This window comes from Mixophyes fleayi, chromosome 8, assembly GCF_038048845.1.
Source record: "Mixophyes fleayi isolate aMixFle1 chromosome 8, aMixFle1.hap1, whole genome shotgun sequence".
In the NCBI taxonomy this organism is placed as follows: domain Eukaryota; kingdom Metazoa; phylum Chordata; class Amphibia; order Anura; family Limnodynastidae; genus Mixophyes; species Mixophyes fleayi.
The window spans coordinates 106,887,278-106,904,753 of NC_134409.1; the positions used below are offsets into that span (position 1 = coordinate 106,887,278).

At 39.0% G+C, this 17,476-nt stretch overlaps 1 protein-coding gene across 4 annotated transcripts in view; it reads left to right on the top strand.

Moving 5' to 3' along the window:
- The window catches only part of LOC142099559 (inter-alpha-trypsin inhibitor heavy chain H3-like), a 246,255-nt gene that overhangs the window by 59,883 nt on the left and 168,896 nt on the right, over positions 1-17,476 (top strand). For 3 of the 4 annotated variants that reach the window (XM_075183102.1, XM_075183106.1, XM_075183105.1), the window contains exons 11-14: positions 3,989-4,170; positions 11,794-11,979; positions 12,820-12,959; positions 16,790-16,950. The exons of the other annotated variant lie outside the window; for it this stretch is intronic. In XM_075183102.1, the coding sequence (XP_075039203.1) occupies positions 3,989-4,170; positions 11,794-11,979; positions 12,820-12,959; positions 16,790-16,950 (669 nt within the window). The remainder of the gene's footprint in view (positions 1-3,988; positions 4,171-11,793; positions 11,980-12,819; positions 12,960-16,789; positions 16,951-17,476) is intronic. 4 annotated transcript variants of the gene reach the window in all.

A 17,476-nucleotide genomic window follows, 5' to 3' on the forward strand; every position in this document is an offset into this window, starting at 1 on the left:
GTGGGGCCCAGTTTCTACACAGTTGCATAAATTTGCATTGTAGTTGTGTGTTTTTAGATCTTGTGAATGTCTTTCCAATGTCATCTATGTATGCCCTTAACCCTTCTTGTGGATTCAGCTTCATTCTGTCTGCTGCTGAACAGACTTCAGCCATTAACCCTTTATGTGGATTCAGCTCCTTCTGCTACTTCAGTATTACTATCTGCTGCTGTACAGATTTCAGCTTTCAACCCCTTGTGTGGATTCAGCTATCTTCAGCATATCCCTCTGACTCACCTACTGGCAATTTGGGGTAGTGGGTTACTGCTTTGAGTCTTCCAACTTCTAGAGCCACCTCTGTGTCTCTGGGTACGGCTTACAATTCCAGGCTTGACACAGGTTGTGAGATCTGAGTTGCCCGAGGCCAGTTTCAGGCTTATCCAGTTCAGGAGGTAGCCCCCCCTGATAATCTATTGCCTGAGTTTTGAGCCTTCCCAATCCCAGTTTTGGTACTCTTGGGGATTACTGAGTCTCTGGCCGTGGGTTCAGTTTCTCTGTTCCTACGTCCATGTTCCAGTCCACCAGGTCCAGATTCCAGTTGTTTATTCCAGTACGGAGTCCAGTTCAGCATTTCTCCTCCTGTTATCTGGTAGACACAAATAGAGCACATCCTCCGTCTATGAGCAAGAGCTTCATCTGGCCTCCTAGTTTCCACTCCACCCCTGCCACAGCTAGTCCCAACAGGGCCATCTTTCCAGCTGGACACGATGGGCAGGTGCGCGGGTGCCCAGCGGACAAGTGGGCCAGAGGGAGTCCCAAAAAAAAAAGCAAAAATCAGTTGTGTGCTGGAGGTTGTGCTGTAGGCTTTACTCTCATGCAATCAGCACTTCATCCATCTGCCACTCTAAGAGAAGTCCCTTCTGCCAATAAAGAGGCAGTTTTCCACCATAGCCAGCTTTTCGCATGTTCTAGAGGCAGTGGATGGTACACATGTAGCCCTGGTCCCGTCAGGTGAGAATGTTTCTATTTATTTGAATAAAAAGCATTTCCACTCGATCAATGTCCAGGCTATATGTGACATACCTCTCCAGATTCGATGCCTTGGTGCTAGATGACTGGGGAGCAAACATGACTCCTTTGCATTCAGGCATATGGTGCAGATTGCAACAGAGGCAAGGAGATGTAAGGCCAAAAAAACAAATTAACTGTGTTCCCTTACCATTCCTTGACCTCAGTCACGGATCAACTAATTAGAGCCACGGCACTGACCTGCACTGTGTCGTCCGCCTAAATGTGTTGATTAGCTAGGTAGCTACCAGTTTGTATTATGCAGCCTATCCACAACCAACTCGATTATTACTTCCACCTCATGTTGGCTAAAGAGGAGGCATGTTATCATTTGATAATGGAACTCCAACAGCAATCCAAGATGCTGAACAATCTCAATAGCTTGAATCACAAAATGGCAAGACACAAGACTGGTCTCTCCAGATTATTATAGTGTCTGCAGAGGCGTTCTCTCCTGCTGCTAGTTGTGTGTTAACGCCTAGGCATTGTAACGCCCCAAATTGCCTGGTTACAGCTCACTTTTGTGATTGAATGACATGTGCTCCATCAAGGACAGGTGAGGGGAAATAAGCAATTTTAGATATGGCATAGAAGGGATCCGCGACTGACGAGCCTATGCCCACACATGGCTGGTCAGCCAATATTTGAGGATAATGTTGAAAAGTCTAATTTATTTGCAAACATGAAGGAGAGCAGCTTCACCAGTGTTGAGCTCCGTGCCCTCACAAGCACAATGGACAGAATACTGGGTCCTTCTCCTAGTACATTAGTAACAAGGAAAAATATGCAGCTATAGGGCTGCAAACCTTTGCCAGCACCACAGGAATGGCAGCAGGTGCTCCATCATCCAACTACAGCGACGATGAAGTGACCTACGCATTAGCTAATAATGAGGCTGAACAGAAGGTTTAATTTCACACTAATATATACTTATGATTATAGGTATATCTGACCCATTTAGTTTAAGACAAAGCTAGGAAGAAGGCTCAGGAGGAGACGGTCCTTTCCCCACCCTCCCACCAATCACTTTTGCCATTCACTGAACAAAACCTTCCCCCCCCCCCCCGCGACCAATCCCTTTCCCTACTACCAAATAATCCCTCTCCTCTCACCAATCACTCCCCCCCCCACCAAACCCTTACCCCATTCACTGAACAATCACTTTCCTCACCCCACGACCAATCCCTTCAGCCACCCTAGGATTCTGAGTTGGTAGGAAGGGACCACTTATTGTAATAAAGGTGTCCCAAACAGAGCCTCAACTGGAGGTAAAAGTGGAGGAGCCTGGAGGAAAGGGACATCCCAGGTCTCTGTAGAAGAAAATGATTGAATAATCTAGTATTATATTAAATATTTTGTTTTGCAGCATACAAGTGTAAGCTTTTTTTTTTACTAAATATGTCTTCCATTACTGTCTGACACCATGGACCTAATAAGTGTTTATTAAAAATATATAAATTGTGTGTATGTTTTTTTTATAAGTAAATAGTATTGTGATAGAGGGAGGGATATGTTCTATATGGGTTTTTAATGTCATAAAATATCATGTAATTACACCTTGGAACAGTCCAAGTTGATGTAGTAATGCATGATACCAAGGGTTAATATGAAGGGTTTGTATGACAATTATGTCAGGAGACAAGAGTGTATAAAGTAATAAGGTGAATGAGGGTAAGGGCGGTATTGCACCCTTGTGTGTTCTTCTGTCAGTTGTTAATACATATACATGTAGTGCATAGAGGTACGTCAGCTCAAAAATCAGATGGTGGAGCAAATAGAAATGCACCAGTATGTATGTTTGATTTTATGTCACGAACGTGAGTTGCTCCCGTATTCATCAAGGAACATATTGCCTACATACACTGGACCTTGACTACGGACATGCTTATGCCTGATGTACTTTTTAAAAAAATGCACATTATGTTTGTTTTGTGTTCCTTGATGGATCAGGCCCTAGATCTAAAGATTTCCTCATCTCTGACGAAACCCCCCAGGCATATGGAGAAATGTGTTAGGCTGTGTGAACATCTGTTTACAATAGCCAACTGAGAATATACATTTGGGAAATCTTAGAGAATCTGGGGGAATGAGAGACATCCCCCACTTTCATACAAGAAGGAAGAATTTGAAACTAGTTACATGCTAGTTTTACCAGCTGTATGGGTCATTGTTTTCCAAAAATTGCAACTTATACACACAAGACATGTATTTTGCAGGTGATTGTTGATCTTTGAGTACATGGAAAAATTAGCATGTTAAATACAAATTATACACAATACGTAATCAATATTTTTGGGGGCCGGCAAATCTTTAGCATTATACGCATTATTGTTTTCTGTGCATAAATGATTAGGTAATGTTAGGTCTCCTTCTCAAATAATGTATTCACCAATCCCACCAAAATAGATTTCTGTGTTCAGTTGGGAAAGTGTGTGCATTTAAAAAAAAAAAAAAATCAAAAATTTTGTACAACTATTGATTCTCCAACATAAGTCTTAATAATTTCTCACTATAAAAGTATAAAGTATTTGGATAAGCATTGCTTGACAATACTCGAGCATTAGTTAAATTTGCTCATTTTACATTTGTGGCCTGGGTCATACAGTGTTGCAATCAAATTGTTTCCTCTTTGTGTAATGCTTTTAATGCCCTTGTCATGTTATAAACATTTTGTAAGCATATTGGCCTGTTTGACAATGATGTTGCATTCAACTTTTTCCCCAATAAAAACATTTTCAAAGTAGTATTCAGATGTTAAGGAAACCAGCACAGGTGCAGCAACAGTTCTTAAGCCTAAGAAAATGTCTAAGTATATTATACTCTCTATAAATGTGTTGTGTACTCTATGTCAACTTTTTAAATAATATATATTTGTTCTTAAGATTATCCGTCATACAATGGAATAGAACTAAGATACTTAAAATATCTTTTCCACTCTAAGGTGAATCTAACCCTACAAGAATCCAGGAGAATGTAAAGAAAGCCATTCAAGGGAAATATACCCTGTACTCTCTTGGATTTGGCCATGGAGTTGATTATGCTTTTCTAGAGAAGTTGGCCTTGGAAAATTCAGGGATTGCTCGACGCATTTACGAAGACTCAGATGCAGCCTTGCAGTTAGAGGTAAGCTCTTGATAATTTTTATATTTATCTATAGACTCCTTTTTTTGTATATGTTTACAAGTGTGTACTGTGGGTACATTGTTATATATTATGTACTGAGACCAGGGCCGTAACTAGGGCTGTGCGACAGGGGCGACCGCCCAGGGCGCAACGCTGAAGAGGGGCGCAATTTAGCAATATTTTAGGTTCATTTGGTTAAAATTGAGGGCTAGGGGGGCGGCATTTGTCTTTCTCGCCCCAGGCGCTAGATTTCTAAGTTACGGCTCTGACTGAGACTACACCCTCATTTTTGCTTTTTAATGGTGTATCTGAGCAGACACTTGCACGACATGCAAATAACTGCGATTAAGGTACAGTCCCAATTTATTTTATTTTTTTCATTTCTCTATTACATTTGTTGATGTATGCATAGTAACATGCTTCCCATGTAAATTGCACCTAGATGGTACCAATGATCACATCTTGCAAGCTGGGCATAACTATTTTTGCCTTAGGAAACTCCACAACCATAATCAGGCACAGATAATTAAATGTGCACTCTCCAAACCTTGCTTTTGTGTTGCAAGTGAGGGAGACAAGACTAGTAGTGAGAAGGTGGAAAAACCCAGGGTATAAAAGGATAATAGTTAATATCAGATACCGACTATGGTACAGAGATAAACACAAAGGGCCTGATGCAGTGTTGTTCTCAAAATTGTTAATAAATTATGCTACAAAACAGCACACGCAAAAATAGCATATTTCTGTCTATATTTAGAGCTGTAAGATAACGAGATGTGTCTGGCTGCTCATTGGCAGCAAATGCACCTGGTTTACGTCATCATCATCTGTTCTTGTATGGCAGGTGCAAAATATACACACGTCTTCTTTGTAGGATATGTATCCATTCTGTTTGTGAGCATGTACAGTGTGAATTTGCACAATTTACGCTATGCAAACTGGCATAGGTTAAATTCAGCTTCAGGCTGAATATGGAAAATTAACAAGACAGGTGAAAACTAGACAAGGAGTAATGTAGAAGATATCACAAGACATGAATACAGATCACTATGGGATTGCAGCTTATCGTACTTAGATAGTTAGCATTGTAGCTATATTATATCAAGTAGTGGCCATATATTTGCTTTAGTTATATAACATTTCCATTCGGGCTATTGCAGGGAGGAATATTCTCTTTTGGTTTCTGAAGGGATAAACAACAGATGTGGAGGTGTTTGTATTTAACTACATTTTATATGGAAAATGCAACTTCAACATTTATATCAAAACGTACATTGACAATACTGTTGTGTATATGAGAAGTCATTACATTATTAGACATGTATAAAAATAGCAATTAGTAGTAACTACTACTAATGTTGTCAAACCACATGTCTATTTTATCATGGGAAGTATGTACACATGTTTGTATGATTTTTATATATATATATATATATATATATATATATATATATATATATATATATATAGATAGATAGATATATAATGACTTGAGCAACTTATATTATTTTTGAGCTGGCTGCATCTTTAAATTCATATATCTCAACAAATGTTCATAAACATGCTTTTGTTGGTGTGCACCTTTTCCTATGTACGCTTGGTGTGCAAATGTTTCCAACTCTTTATAAACACTTATGGGCCTGAGTCATTAAGGAGAGCAAAGCTTAAAAAAGGAGTAACATTGGAGTAACAAGACCATGTTGCATTGTGCATTGGAGGGGGAGGTAAATTTAAAATGTGGGGTTAGAATTATAGCTGAGGTAGGGCATGTCCTAGGTCAACTTTAAATTTCAGTGTAAAAATAAAGCTAGCAAGTATTTGTCTGTTAGATGTAAAAACAGCCAGTATTTAACTTATCTGCAAAGTAATAAACTAATGTATTGTAACATGGTTTGTCCCAGAGAACATTTACTCCTTTTTTTGCCTTACTTTCCTTAATGACTCAGGCCCTTATATGCATACTTACCTACTTTCTTCAGCTCCCTTCCGGGAGCCAGCCAGTGGAGGGGGGCGTGAAGGGGCGGGGTGGCCGAAATCGCGTCATTTCGGCCCCGCCCCCTGTGACGTCATGACGCAAATTGCGTCATTTGACAGCGGGGGCGGGGCCAAACGCCGCGATTCACCGGGAATCGCGGCGTTTGGGATCTAATTCTGCCCACTTCACTAGGAAGTGGGGCACTTCCTAGTGAAGTGGGCAGAATTCGGGAGATTGCCACACTCGCCCGGGAGTCCGGGAGACTCTCACAAAATGCGGGAGTCTCCCGGACATTCCGGGAGAGTTGGCAAGTATGCTTATATGTTTATCTTTGAACTTTAGTATGTTTCAATTTTGTTATGTGACTTATGTGTTATGTGATTTGTTTGGATGTTTAGTGAACTTTGATCAAAGAGTTTTATACACCAAGAACTATCACTAGGAAACAGATAAAAAAACATTTTTTTTTACAGTTTCATCCAGCACTTAAATGTGGCCTACCTTACTTGCAGCTTGTTGGAGTTGTTGGTTTGACCTATGATACTGTAAAGTTACCATATGCTCTTGAAGAAACAAACAATTGATTTATTTTTAAGGGCTAGGATATATGTCATACCTACCAACTGTAACAATTTTGGTGGGATGTCCCGATTCACCCCAGAATGTTTTTTTTACCAAATATAGCCATTTGTGGACAATGTTTCACAGTGGCTTAGTACTTAGCACTTTTGCCTCACAGCACTGGGGTCAGGAGTTCAATTCCCGACCATGGCCCTATCTGTGTAGAGTTTGTATGTTCTCTCCGTGTTTGCATGGGTTTTTTCCAGGTGCTCCAGTTTCCTCCCACACTCCAAAGACATACAAGTAGGTTAATTGGCTGCTATTAAATTGCACTTAGGTCTCTGTGTGTATGTTAGGGGATTTAGATTGTAAGCTCCAATGAGGCAGGGTCTGATGTGAATGAGTACAGCGCTGCGGAATTAGTGGCGAATGTTTGGGTGTGACTGGGTGGACTTTACATGGGGCGGAGGCAGGGCTTATTTTGTCCTGCTTTCGGGATTCTGAATTTTGGGAACTTTGTATACATGAAGTTCATGAAGTATTTTTGTGTTCGCCTGTAAAAAGGTTTATGTTGGTAAAACTAAACTTATGGTTAAGAAACATATTTGTCTACATCATTTGTTCATCAAAAAGCTCTACATAGCTCTGATATGACTTTGGATAGGTCCACTTCCCTGGTGGCTCATCACTTTGCAGGGCATAAAATTTTACATTTAAAATGTTTGCCAATAACACTAGTTTGCAGGAATTATGACCTGCAAGCTATATTTGTTCTAGGCAATAGGACTGCTAAAGCTCAAAGGTCATGTGAACGGTCACATGGGTAGGGCCATGCCCTCTAGTGGTTACATATTTGAAAGCTTGCTGCTGGCAATCCAAGCCTATACATTATTTTCATATATCAAGGAAGGAACAAAGATAGTAATCATGTGTGCAGGGAAAAACACACTATTTTTTTTTAATCCTTTGTAAATGTTTGTAAACTGTAACTCATGAAGTTAAAGGATACATACAGGCACTCTGTCCAATTGAAAGAATCAACCAGACATATATGCATGAAAAACAAATCTTATCCTTCCTTGACAAAACGTAACTATTCTGCTTAAGGAATTTGATCTGTGGAACTCGTGGGTATATTAACTTTCGATGTTGGAACTAAGACTGTAATGATTAAAAAATGTCACTTTGAGTCTTTAGTCATGGTTTTCTGAGTATTCTTATGGCCCCTTGTTGCGCGCAGTGGGAATAACTGAAAAAACAATATTACATGTTGTCACCCATTACTCCAGAGGAAACCACAGACCTAGCAATAGATGTATTGGTGGGCAGCCTAGGAGCTGTTGCTTGGTGGCAGTCCTATTCAGGGCCAGATTAACCCGGGGCATTCTGGGCTAGAGCCTAGGGGCTTCGGGCATCTGGGGGGCCCTTGAAACTATTTTATCTTGATTTGATTTTTTTCTATGTACTACCTGCATCCCCGCCCCTGGCTCAGACTGTCAGGTCATGGAGAATGGTAGGTAACAGCAAATGTTATGCCTGCTGTCACTCTAGTGCTTCTGCTGTGAACAGTAATCTCCTTACTGTGGAGATCTCCTGAGAGTGAAACTATGAGACAGTCATAGTCTCACTCTCATGAGATCTCCTCAGTAAGGATCTTACCGCACACCACAGAAACACTACAGGGAGTGACCAAATAACGCCTACTGCAGCCTTCAGTGAAGAAAGGATGGATCTGGACCACAAGAAATAGGAGGTAAGCGCTCTGGGGTGGGGGGAGTACAGGAGGAACGGAGCAGAGCTATTATATTATGCTGTATAATAAGTACCCTTAGCCTCAATTCACTTAATCCAGCCCTGGTACTATTACTATTATTATTATTATTATTATTATTATTATTATTATTATTAGAACAAATCCAGTTTGCAGGTCATACATTCCTGCAAACTAGTATTTTATTCATCGGAAGGTGTGGCCGTCCCAAGTACACATCTTGAAATGGTCTCCAGCGCTGGGAGGGTTAATACCTGGCGGTGTAGGGGATAAAGCACTGGCCATAGGCGCCACGGGCCTAAGAGAGTTTTTGAATGTATGTTTCAAAATAAAAAATTTTTTTTACATGTGTGCTGTGGAGCTGGGGAAGGCATACCCAATGCCAAAGCAAGGAATGGGTTAAATTCCAGCACTAGGTACCGGAGAGTGTAGGGACACCTACTTAGGTGTATTAAGTATATTTTAATAAAATAAAAGTAAAAATGTATATAAATAAATGAATGTGCATAGGCACTGCTGCTCCTTAGTTAACCGGCGTTCAGCAAGGGCTAACACCGGCACTAGGCGCCGGGAGGGCAGAAATGTACATGTGTATATAGTAAAAGAAATGCAGTTATCTGGTGCTGAGGCTGCAGGAGCAGCCCTGATTCCCCTTTACCCCCTAGTAGCCAGTTTCAGTGACTGTCGTAGATACTTCCACAGCAGCCTCCTGGATGCAAGTAGATCCAGGAGGTGCAGCTCCTCCTGGGGGACCCAGGAGGCTAAGCCGCATAGCTAAGCTCAAAGATCTTCAGCTAGCAACAGGGCAGGGACTGCTGCTCTGGGATCTGGATGTTCTTCCCTTGTTTTATTTTTAGCCAGGAGTAAGTACCAAAGACTGTCCCTGGAGGTAATTTTCAGCGGGAGATTTAAAAGATAAATCTCTCGCCCCAGACAGGAAGGCACCAGGGAGGAGCATTAGATGAGCCCCTCTCTCCCTGGCAGCTCGTGGACAGGGGGAATGTACACTTCCCCCTGCCACCAGCTTCTATAAAAAAAGGTGTTAATCTCTCTGGGCTGATACATGGGCAGGCTGCATAAATCAGGCCAGATTGGTTAAAGGGACAGGGGGCTGGATTGCCTCCTGCCATGGTAAATCTCAAAAACTGTATAAAAAGATCACTGGTTTACATTGAAATGTATTATTGTTCCATCTGACTTTCTGATAACTGGTACCTTTAACCAGTGTGATCTGTACTTGTCAGGACACTTGAGCAAAATAAACATCACTTGCTTCAATACCTGCTTGACAACTTCTTCCCTGCTGTAATTTCCTGTGACCTACAGATTAGATCTAACTCTAATCCATTTCCGACTGTGCTGAAGTTTGGACCCAGCTCCTAGTACCACCACTCTGCCCGCTACCCAGCAGCTCTGGTCAGTGTGATAGGCCAGGGGGGATCGATCCACAGCAACCATGATCTATAGGAAGAGGTCCGGAGTACCAGCCCAGGTGCGCCAGCAAGCGGGTACACTAGCATCGACAGTTAGCCAGAAGGAATGCGGTTCCGGAAGCTGTTAAGTAGTCCAGTGGTGGCAACAGCTTAAGCCCCTCCTACTGCGGTTAGAGGGTGCAATTGGGATAAAGAAAGGGAACGGTGTCAAAGTAAGCCCAGCTGGATCCCAGCAACAACAGACAGGGTGGCAAGGGTGGTCCATCCTGTCACAGGAGGCTTGCCACTTAGTAACAGCTGGTAGGTACACTGCCACGTCCCTGCTTCCAGCAACGAGTGGCCTCTTAACTAATTAGTGTGTCCTTTCAAAATAATATGGTATCCACCTGGAGTCTGGGTCAACCAATACTGCAATTTTAGCTGTAAGAGCTAATGTCAATCAGATTTATACTACTAGAGAGTGCAGAACCATAAGATTTAATTGTAGACAAGCTAGGCTTGCATCATATTTATTGGCTATAAAGTCCGAATCTAAATGCTGAACGGAAGAAATGTGTTCCGAGTTCACTTGAGCATGTCAAAGATCAAATTCTCTGATTGTTATGTAGCCCTAGTGCGAGGACTCAGGGATGCATTAAATCAACACCTTTGTGGGTGACGCTAACACTAAATCTGTTAGCAATCTAGTAATGTTGCCATCCACATGCAATTAAAGTAGTGTCCCCAGCAGATCTAGGGTGCCCTAGAAGCAGTACTTGAGGAACTTAAAGGTGGGACCCTTGCGGAACTGACTGATCAAGGAAAGCAGACTCTCAATGGCCATACTGGGTATACAAGAACTCTCTGCAATACCCACTCCTATCTAATTTTGTGTAGGACTTTTAGAAAAAAGCTGGTGGGGGAAAGGCATAGGGATGCATCAGGTCCATCCATTTTCCACACTTGCTTCCACTATATTCTCTACAGAATTCAAGGGACTTGTGAATTGGAAGGGTTGGGGAAAATGATCAAATCTGGACTTCTGAAGGTATGTACAATCTATCTTTTTAATTCCATTATGGGAAATTCGGTATTAAGGTCATGAGTGTCACATTTTGTTTGAATGGGATAACCTTGAAGGTAAGGAAAGGATTTTTAGGTAATGATGAGTAATTTGAATTGGATTCTAGAGGACACAGGGAGCCAGTGTATGAATTTCAAGGACTGAGAAGTAGGGCTGGACATTGAACTGTGCTTGGTTGACAAGTAGGTGCTTGTTGAAATAAAAGGCATAAATTAGCCTCCGTATTCAGCTAATACCTTACACAATTCCTTTTCTATTTTTCTTCTAAACTACTGCTCATCTTTATGGCTTCAAGTACTGAGAGTAGGGAGGGGGGGCAAGGGTACTGTCTTACATGTGGTGATTTTATGTGTGTAAAGCTTTTTATTACATTGAAATGCATTTCTCCAAAGTGCAATAAGGAATGCAAATATAGAGGAGCAAATGGTTCCCATTAAAAGTATAAGTTTTACAAAGATGGTCAGGTCTTCGCACTGCAAGGAACAACCCAAACAATGCCCCTCTCCATCCATTTATCTTATTTTTATAACCTTACTCTGCAGAAGAAAATCTAATTTCCGCACTGCTCAAAAAAATAGGGACATGGTGAACCTACTCCACACTTTGCTGGTAAAACCTTCATTGCACCCCACCATTCCCCTCTGCTTGTGCAAACATCTGTTCCTCTACAAAAACCACCAAAGACCTCCTATATCTTGCCCTTAAACAAATATATTAGTGGGAGGTCTGCATAAATTGTTGTACTCATTGTATAACACAGATGCAATAAATCAACCAATACTATTTTTCATTTGTTTTTTTTGTTCTTTTTGGACCTTAGGGATTTTATAGGGAAATTGCAAACCCAACATTGCTAGATATTGAGATGCAGTATCCAGAGAATGCCATAAGTGACCTCACTCAGAACAACTTCAAACATTATTTTGAAGGTGAAGAAATTGTGGTTGCTGGACGCTTAATCGACAATGACTTGAACTCATTTATTGTAGATGTAAAGGCAGAAGGGGTAAGTACAAATTGTGTGCTGTATTTGGCAGAAAACACACTCCTGTCGATAAGTGACTAGATATACAACAGAACAATAGTGTACATATATCAATTTCCCTCCTTGATTAATGTAATATTTTATGCTGTACAAAAGAGCCAAAAGACTGGCACTCAAAATAGGTTTAGTTCCTGGGCATGCGCAGAACTATTTCAAGAAAGATACACTTTAGAAACGGACTAATGTCCAAACATCAATCAGGCCCTCAGTCTGCAAACACATCCATAACTCTACATAAGGCCCTATGACCATTCTGTAAATTACCAACAGATTGCAGATGTGTACATAGAACCAGCATTGCAAATCTGTTTGATTTACAAAATTCTGACACTAAAATACATCAGCTCTGTTGCGTCCTTAAGTATGTGTCATGCTAGTAGTAAAAATTCTATACAAAGATCACTGTAATTTAGTGAGATGATTGATCAGTGGTTCAGTGGACCAGTGGTCGAAGTAGGGGTGTGTACAGTGGTATGCCATACCGCCACCCTCTCCTACTTCCTTCATTGTAAAACTATCAAATTCCATTCACTTACATTCTCATAACATTTTTCATACCGCCACTTCTAAATTTCTATACTGCCACTTTTAAATTTCCAATTTGACCACTGTGTATGAACATATCACGTGTTCCAAGCACATTGAGGTAGTATGACCAGGAGAATCTATGCACATTGTAGGAATTCATCTAAGTGTGAGGACAGGCATAGAATATACACTACAGCATTCCACTGTATAACTTTGCACACCACTGACCTTCATGGATGTGTTCCTTGCTATTTAATTTTCTTGTTTGAACAGGCTGATAAATCCCTGAAATATACTGAAAATGTTCAGCTCCAAGAAAAGGACGATGTGCAAAAGCAGCAAGAGTATATTTTTGGGGACTTCACAGAGAGACTATGGGCTTACCTCACTATACAGCAATTGCTGGAGAAACGGTATGTAAATCAATTAAGTACTGCAGATTGGCGCTGATGCTGAGTTGGGCGTACACTTGTTTGTTTAGCATAAAATATGATTTTTTTGTACAGTGCATATGCGCAAAAATGTTGTACACTTACATGCATATCGTGGCTTATTTGCATTTCACAATTGCACCTCCTTAAGACTGAAGACTCAGAATGGGGAAGGGAATGGACAGTCTACTGTAGGCAGAGTACAGTAAAGGTGATGTTGTGTAATTGCAAGTAAGGTGGACCCACACAGAGACTCATGTACTTTTGTCAGTAGCTGTATCATTTGCAGGTGCATTAGGACTTGTGTAAAAACACATTGATAATGATAACAGTCACCACCACTAGCTAGCCGCTTCTGAATGGATGATTGCAGATTCATCTCTGAAGCTGATAGTCAGGGCCTAATCAAGGCTTCAGGCCAAGCTAGGCTAATACATTCGTAGCACCCTTGGACATTCCATTACAGTTAAAAGGTGAAAAATAAATTGTCCTTATTTTAAAATCTGGCTTACTTTATTCCTACCACCAACATTGTTTAAGTTTGTGTGTTTTTTGAAATTTGTCTCCACGTGACTTTTTAAACAGGTTACAGCAATCTTTGTCACTCGTTTGGTTTTCATTAAAATCAGAACTGTATAGCAGAACGGAGGTGTGTAAGAGTGCTACTGGGTGTGAAGGTGGAAGGGAGAGGCTGTCGCACTTGGGGCTGCTGCTGTCCCTGTCTCTCCTACTCACACATCCTCAAGCAATGACCATTGCCATGGGAATATGTCAAGATTAAAACCTTACCACATCTTTCTATCATGTTTTATTTTTACTTTGGGGAACAAATATTCCCCTAAATTTCAAAATTAAGTTCAGCTTAGACCTCTCCCTGTCACACCTCCAAAGATCTTGCAGCACACAAAAGTTTTCACTTTGTGCTACTTTAATTCTTTAATATATATATATATATATATATATATATATATATGTATATATGTATATATATGTATGTATGTGTGTGTGTGTGTGTGTGTGTGTGTGTGTGAAGTACCCAGCGTGGCTCGGGTTTAAATCTTTCAACATTTTAAAAATAATTAGCAGATAGGATGTCATCCAAATCCATCCAGTGGATGGCCCAGAACAGGGTCCCTGTGTCAAAGTTCTGCCCAGCGTACATCAACGGGAGGTCCAAATGGGTCAAAACCACTCCATTAGGCATTCCAGAACAATTGCCACCCCTCTGTAAAGTCTTCATCCAAATCCATCTGGTGGAAGGGGCAGAACAGGCTCCCCAGGTCAAAGTTTTGGCCAGCGTACATCGACAAGAGGACAGACTGGGATCCCAACCTCTCCATTAGGGATCCCAGACCAATTGCCAGCCTTCTTTGAAGTTTTCATACAAACCCATTCAGTGGAAGGGGAAGAACAGGCTCCCCGGATCAAAGTTCTGCCCAGCATACTTCGGAGGGAAGTCCGACCGGGACCCTAACCCCTGCAAAACCCGGCCAGGAGCCAACCGGACCACCTCATGTTGGTTTCATCCCAATTTGTGCAGGGGTGTTGGAATGCATAACCAGACAGACAAAAAACAAACAGACCAATGAATTTTAATATATATATACACATAAAAATATATATATATATATATATATATATATATATATATATATATACATCATTGGTCTGTTTGTTGCCAAGTAAAATGCCCTGCAGACAAAATAAGGTTTGCCCCCTGTTGTTGTATCTAAATAAGATATAGTAATAATAAATGAAATACCCTTTATCTAATCCGTTAAAGAGGTCTGCGGTGGTTTACTTGATATATTTAAATGTTATGGTATTAAAATAATACTCACAAGCTAGTGAGGACATAATTATATCCATACTATGTCTAAGGCAGAAACCCAATGGATTTATAGTCTCCTAACAATTGATACTACATTTTTGAAAATATTATTCAGGATTATTGCTTTAGATAATCATTTCTTATTAATCCTGGAAAAACATTTACTTAAAGTGTAGGCTAGGCAGTTTGTACTCAGCAGTTTAAATAGACTATAAGAGAAATTATTTAGCAATTGGTGGTTACTATTATTGTTGTTATTATTTGTATATATTGAGACTGACATTCATATTAAATTATTTTTTATGATTTGTTAAATAACTAGAGAAATAGGGTAATATGAGATCAATTTAGGCATATCCATATTATACATATTCACAGAGACCAGCTTCTAATTTTAATATGTATTTATATATTTATATAACTCCATTAACATTTTTATGGGAATAGCTTTCTGGGACAATTCTGTTGGGCATTCAAGCTAAGCAGTAATTGGTATGATATATAATTGGATGGGAGACTATGATGGTTTGTTAGTTTTTATGCATTGTGGAGAACTGATGCTATAGTTAGGTATAGGTAGGTTATTTTTATGCACAATTAGGATTTTAATATCTGAGTTAACGTCTTGGTTTGACAGCCGATGCCTCCTCTTTTACATCAGGATTACTGTTCTCTAATTTTACCTACTTTTTTATTTTTTATTTATGTTTTGTTTTTTTTGTATATTTCCTAATTATATTGGTTATGGAACTATTCTTACAACAATCAAAATAAATTGTGATTTGTTCAAGTACATTAAGGATATTTTCATTTATACTTGTATTTTTAAGCATTTAAAGACCTTATTTAACTATTTTACTAATGTTTTTGTATTATTTTAATAGTAATATTATTTTCTGAGTTGCATAATATTATATAGAATGTAAATATTTCTTGTAATATTACATTGTTTGTTGCAAATTATATATATTTCTGATGTTACATTATCTGTTGTAATAAAAGATCAAAAGTAAATTAATTTAAATTGAGTTTCTTGACTGGTAATTGGAGTCCCTTGAAGACATCATAATGTTCCAACATAACACTATACTTACTTACTTACAATTATATAGGCATTTATATATACTGTTTTTTGTTATTCAGAAGCGGACTGATTTTGTTAGTTTTTTATTGTTTGAGTTTGTAATAAATGTTTTTTATTATTATTTAAAAGGCAGCAACATACTCACCCCTTTATAACTGGGAACAAACACAGTAAAAAAAATAAGACTGAGTATTAACAGATAGACAAACTGGTAAGACGGTCTTGATAACTAGCTTGCAATCTATAGAAAATAGTAGTGATACATGAGGTTAAGTGCCACGTACTGCATTGTGGTCCAGCCAGACTGTAATAAGAAAGGTGAAAAAAGAGCTATATTATCCAGTTGCATACCAATGTTTGTTTGGAGGTCAGAAGGTTTTTGAGTATAGAAGGAGAATTAATGCAAGATTTATCTCTGATTGTTTAAATGGTTTGTAATCAAAAAGAATAGCCTAGGGAAGTTAATAAGATTGCCTAGAGAGGTCAGTTTTCAGGAACACTTGAAGTTTTGAAGGCTAAGGTAAAGTCTTGTTTTATGAGAGAGAAAATTCCACAGACTTGATGCTGTCCAAAAAAGTCCTATAATCGGGTATTGGAGCAGGTAATATATGCAGATGAGAGGCGCAGATTTTGACAAGATTGAAGAGGTAGAGTTGGGAGATATATTGAGACAATTGTACAAGCACTGGATATCAATTAATATCTTAAAATTGTACTAACATGTTTTCACTTTTGTCTCTCATGTAAGAAAAACATTTTTTTATCTAATGATAATCTTTTATAGAAGCATTAAGAGTAAATACCTCATTAATTGCTGTAGAGGGTACAGTACAATTTAAATAAATGTGATTATACTTGTTCAATATGTGTTTCTAACATTGATTTGTTTAATTCAAGAATTTTTGCTGACCCATCAGAAAAAACTAATCTAACAGCACGGGCTCTTGACCTCTCCTTGAAGTTCAACTTTGTGACTCCTCTAACATCAATGATAGTTACAAAACCCGAGGAGAAAGAGAAGGAATTGGAAACATTAATTGCTGATAAATTTGTGGACGGTAGGAAGATTAATTATCACTGTTAAAGAAAAATACAAGAAATAAAGACCTTTTACAACCAGGAAAATAGGTTGCCTTTAAGTAATATATAACATAATAATATATATATATATATATATATATATATATATATACATATATACATATATACATATATATAATATATGGTGTATATATATATATATACATGTGTGTGTATATATATATATATATATATATATATATATATATATATATATATATATATATATATATATATATATATATAGTGTGTAGAAAAGAGGAGGTAATAAGGTTCATTGTACTGTTCATAATAAAAGACAATATCTACAATAATTTAATTAGGGCAAGGATGTAGCCAATACATAACACTAATGTGTGTGAGTTACATATCACTCTTGGACCCTCTGCCTGAAATGCTGAGAACATATTTGAATGACTGAGCCCTATTTTTAAAGCATGTTTTTTGCACACTGATTAAAGAGCACTGTTCATCATTGGCCTCAATGTAGTTTCCTTGTTAGTC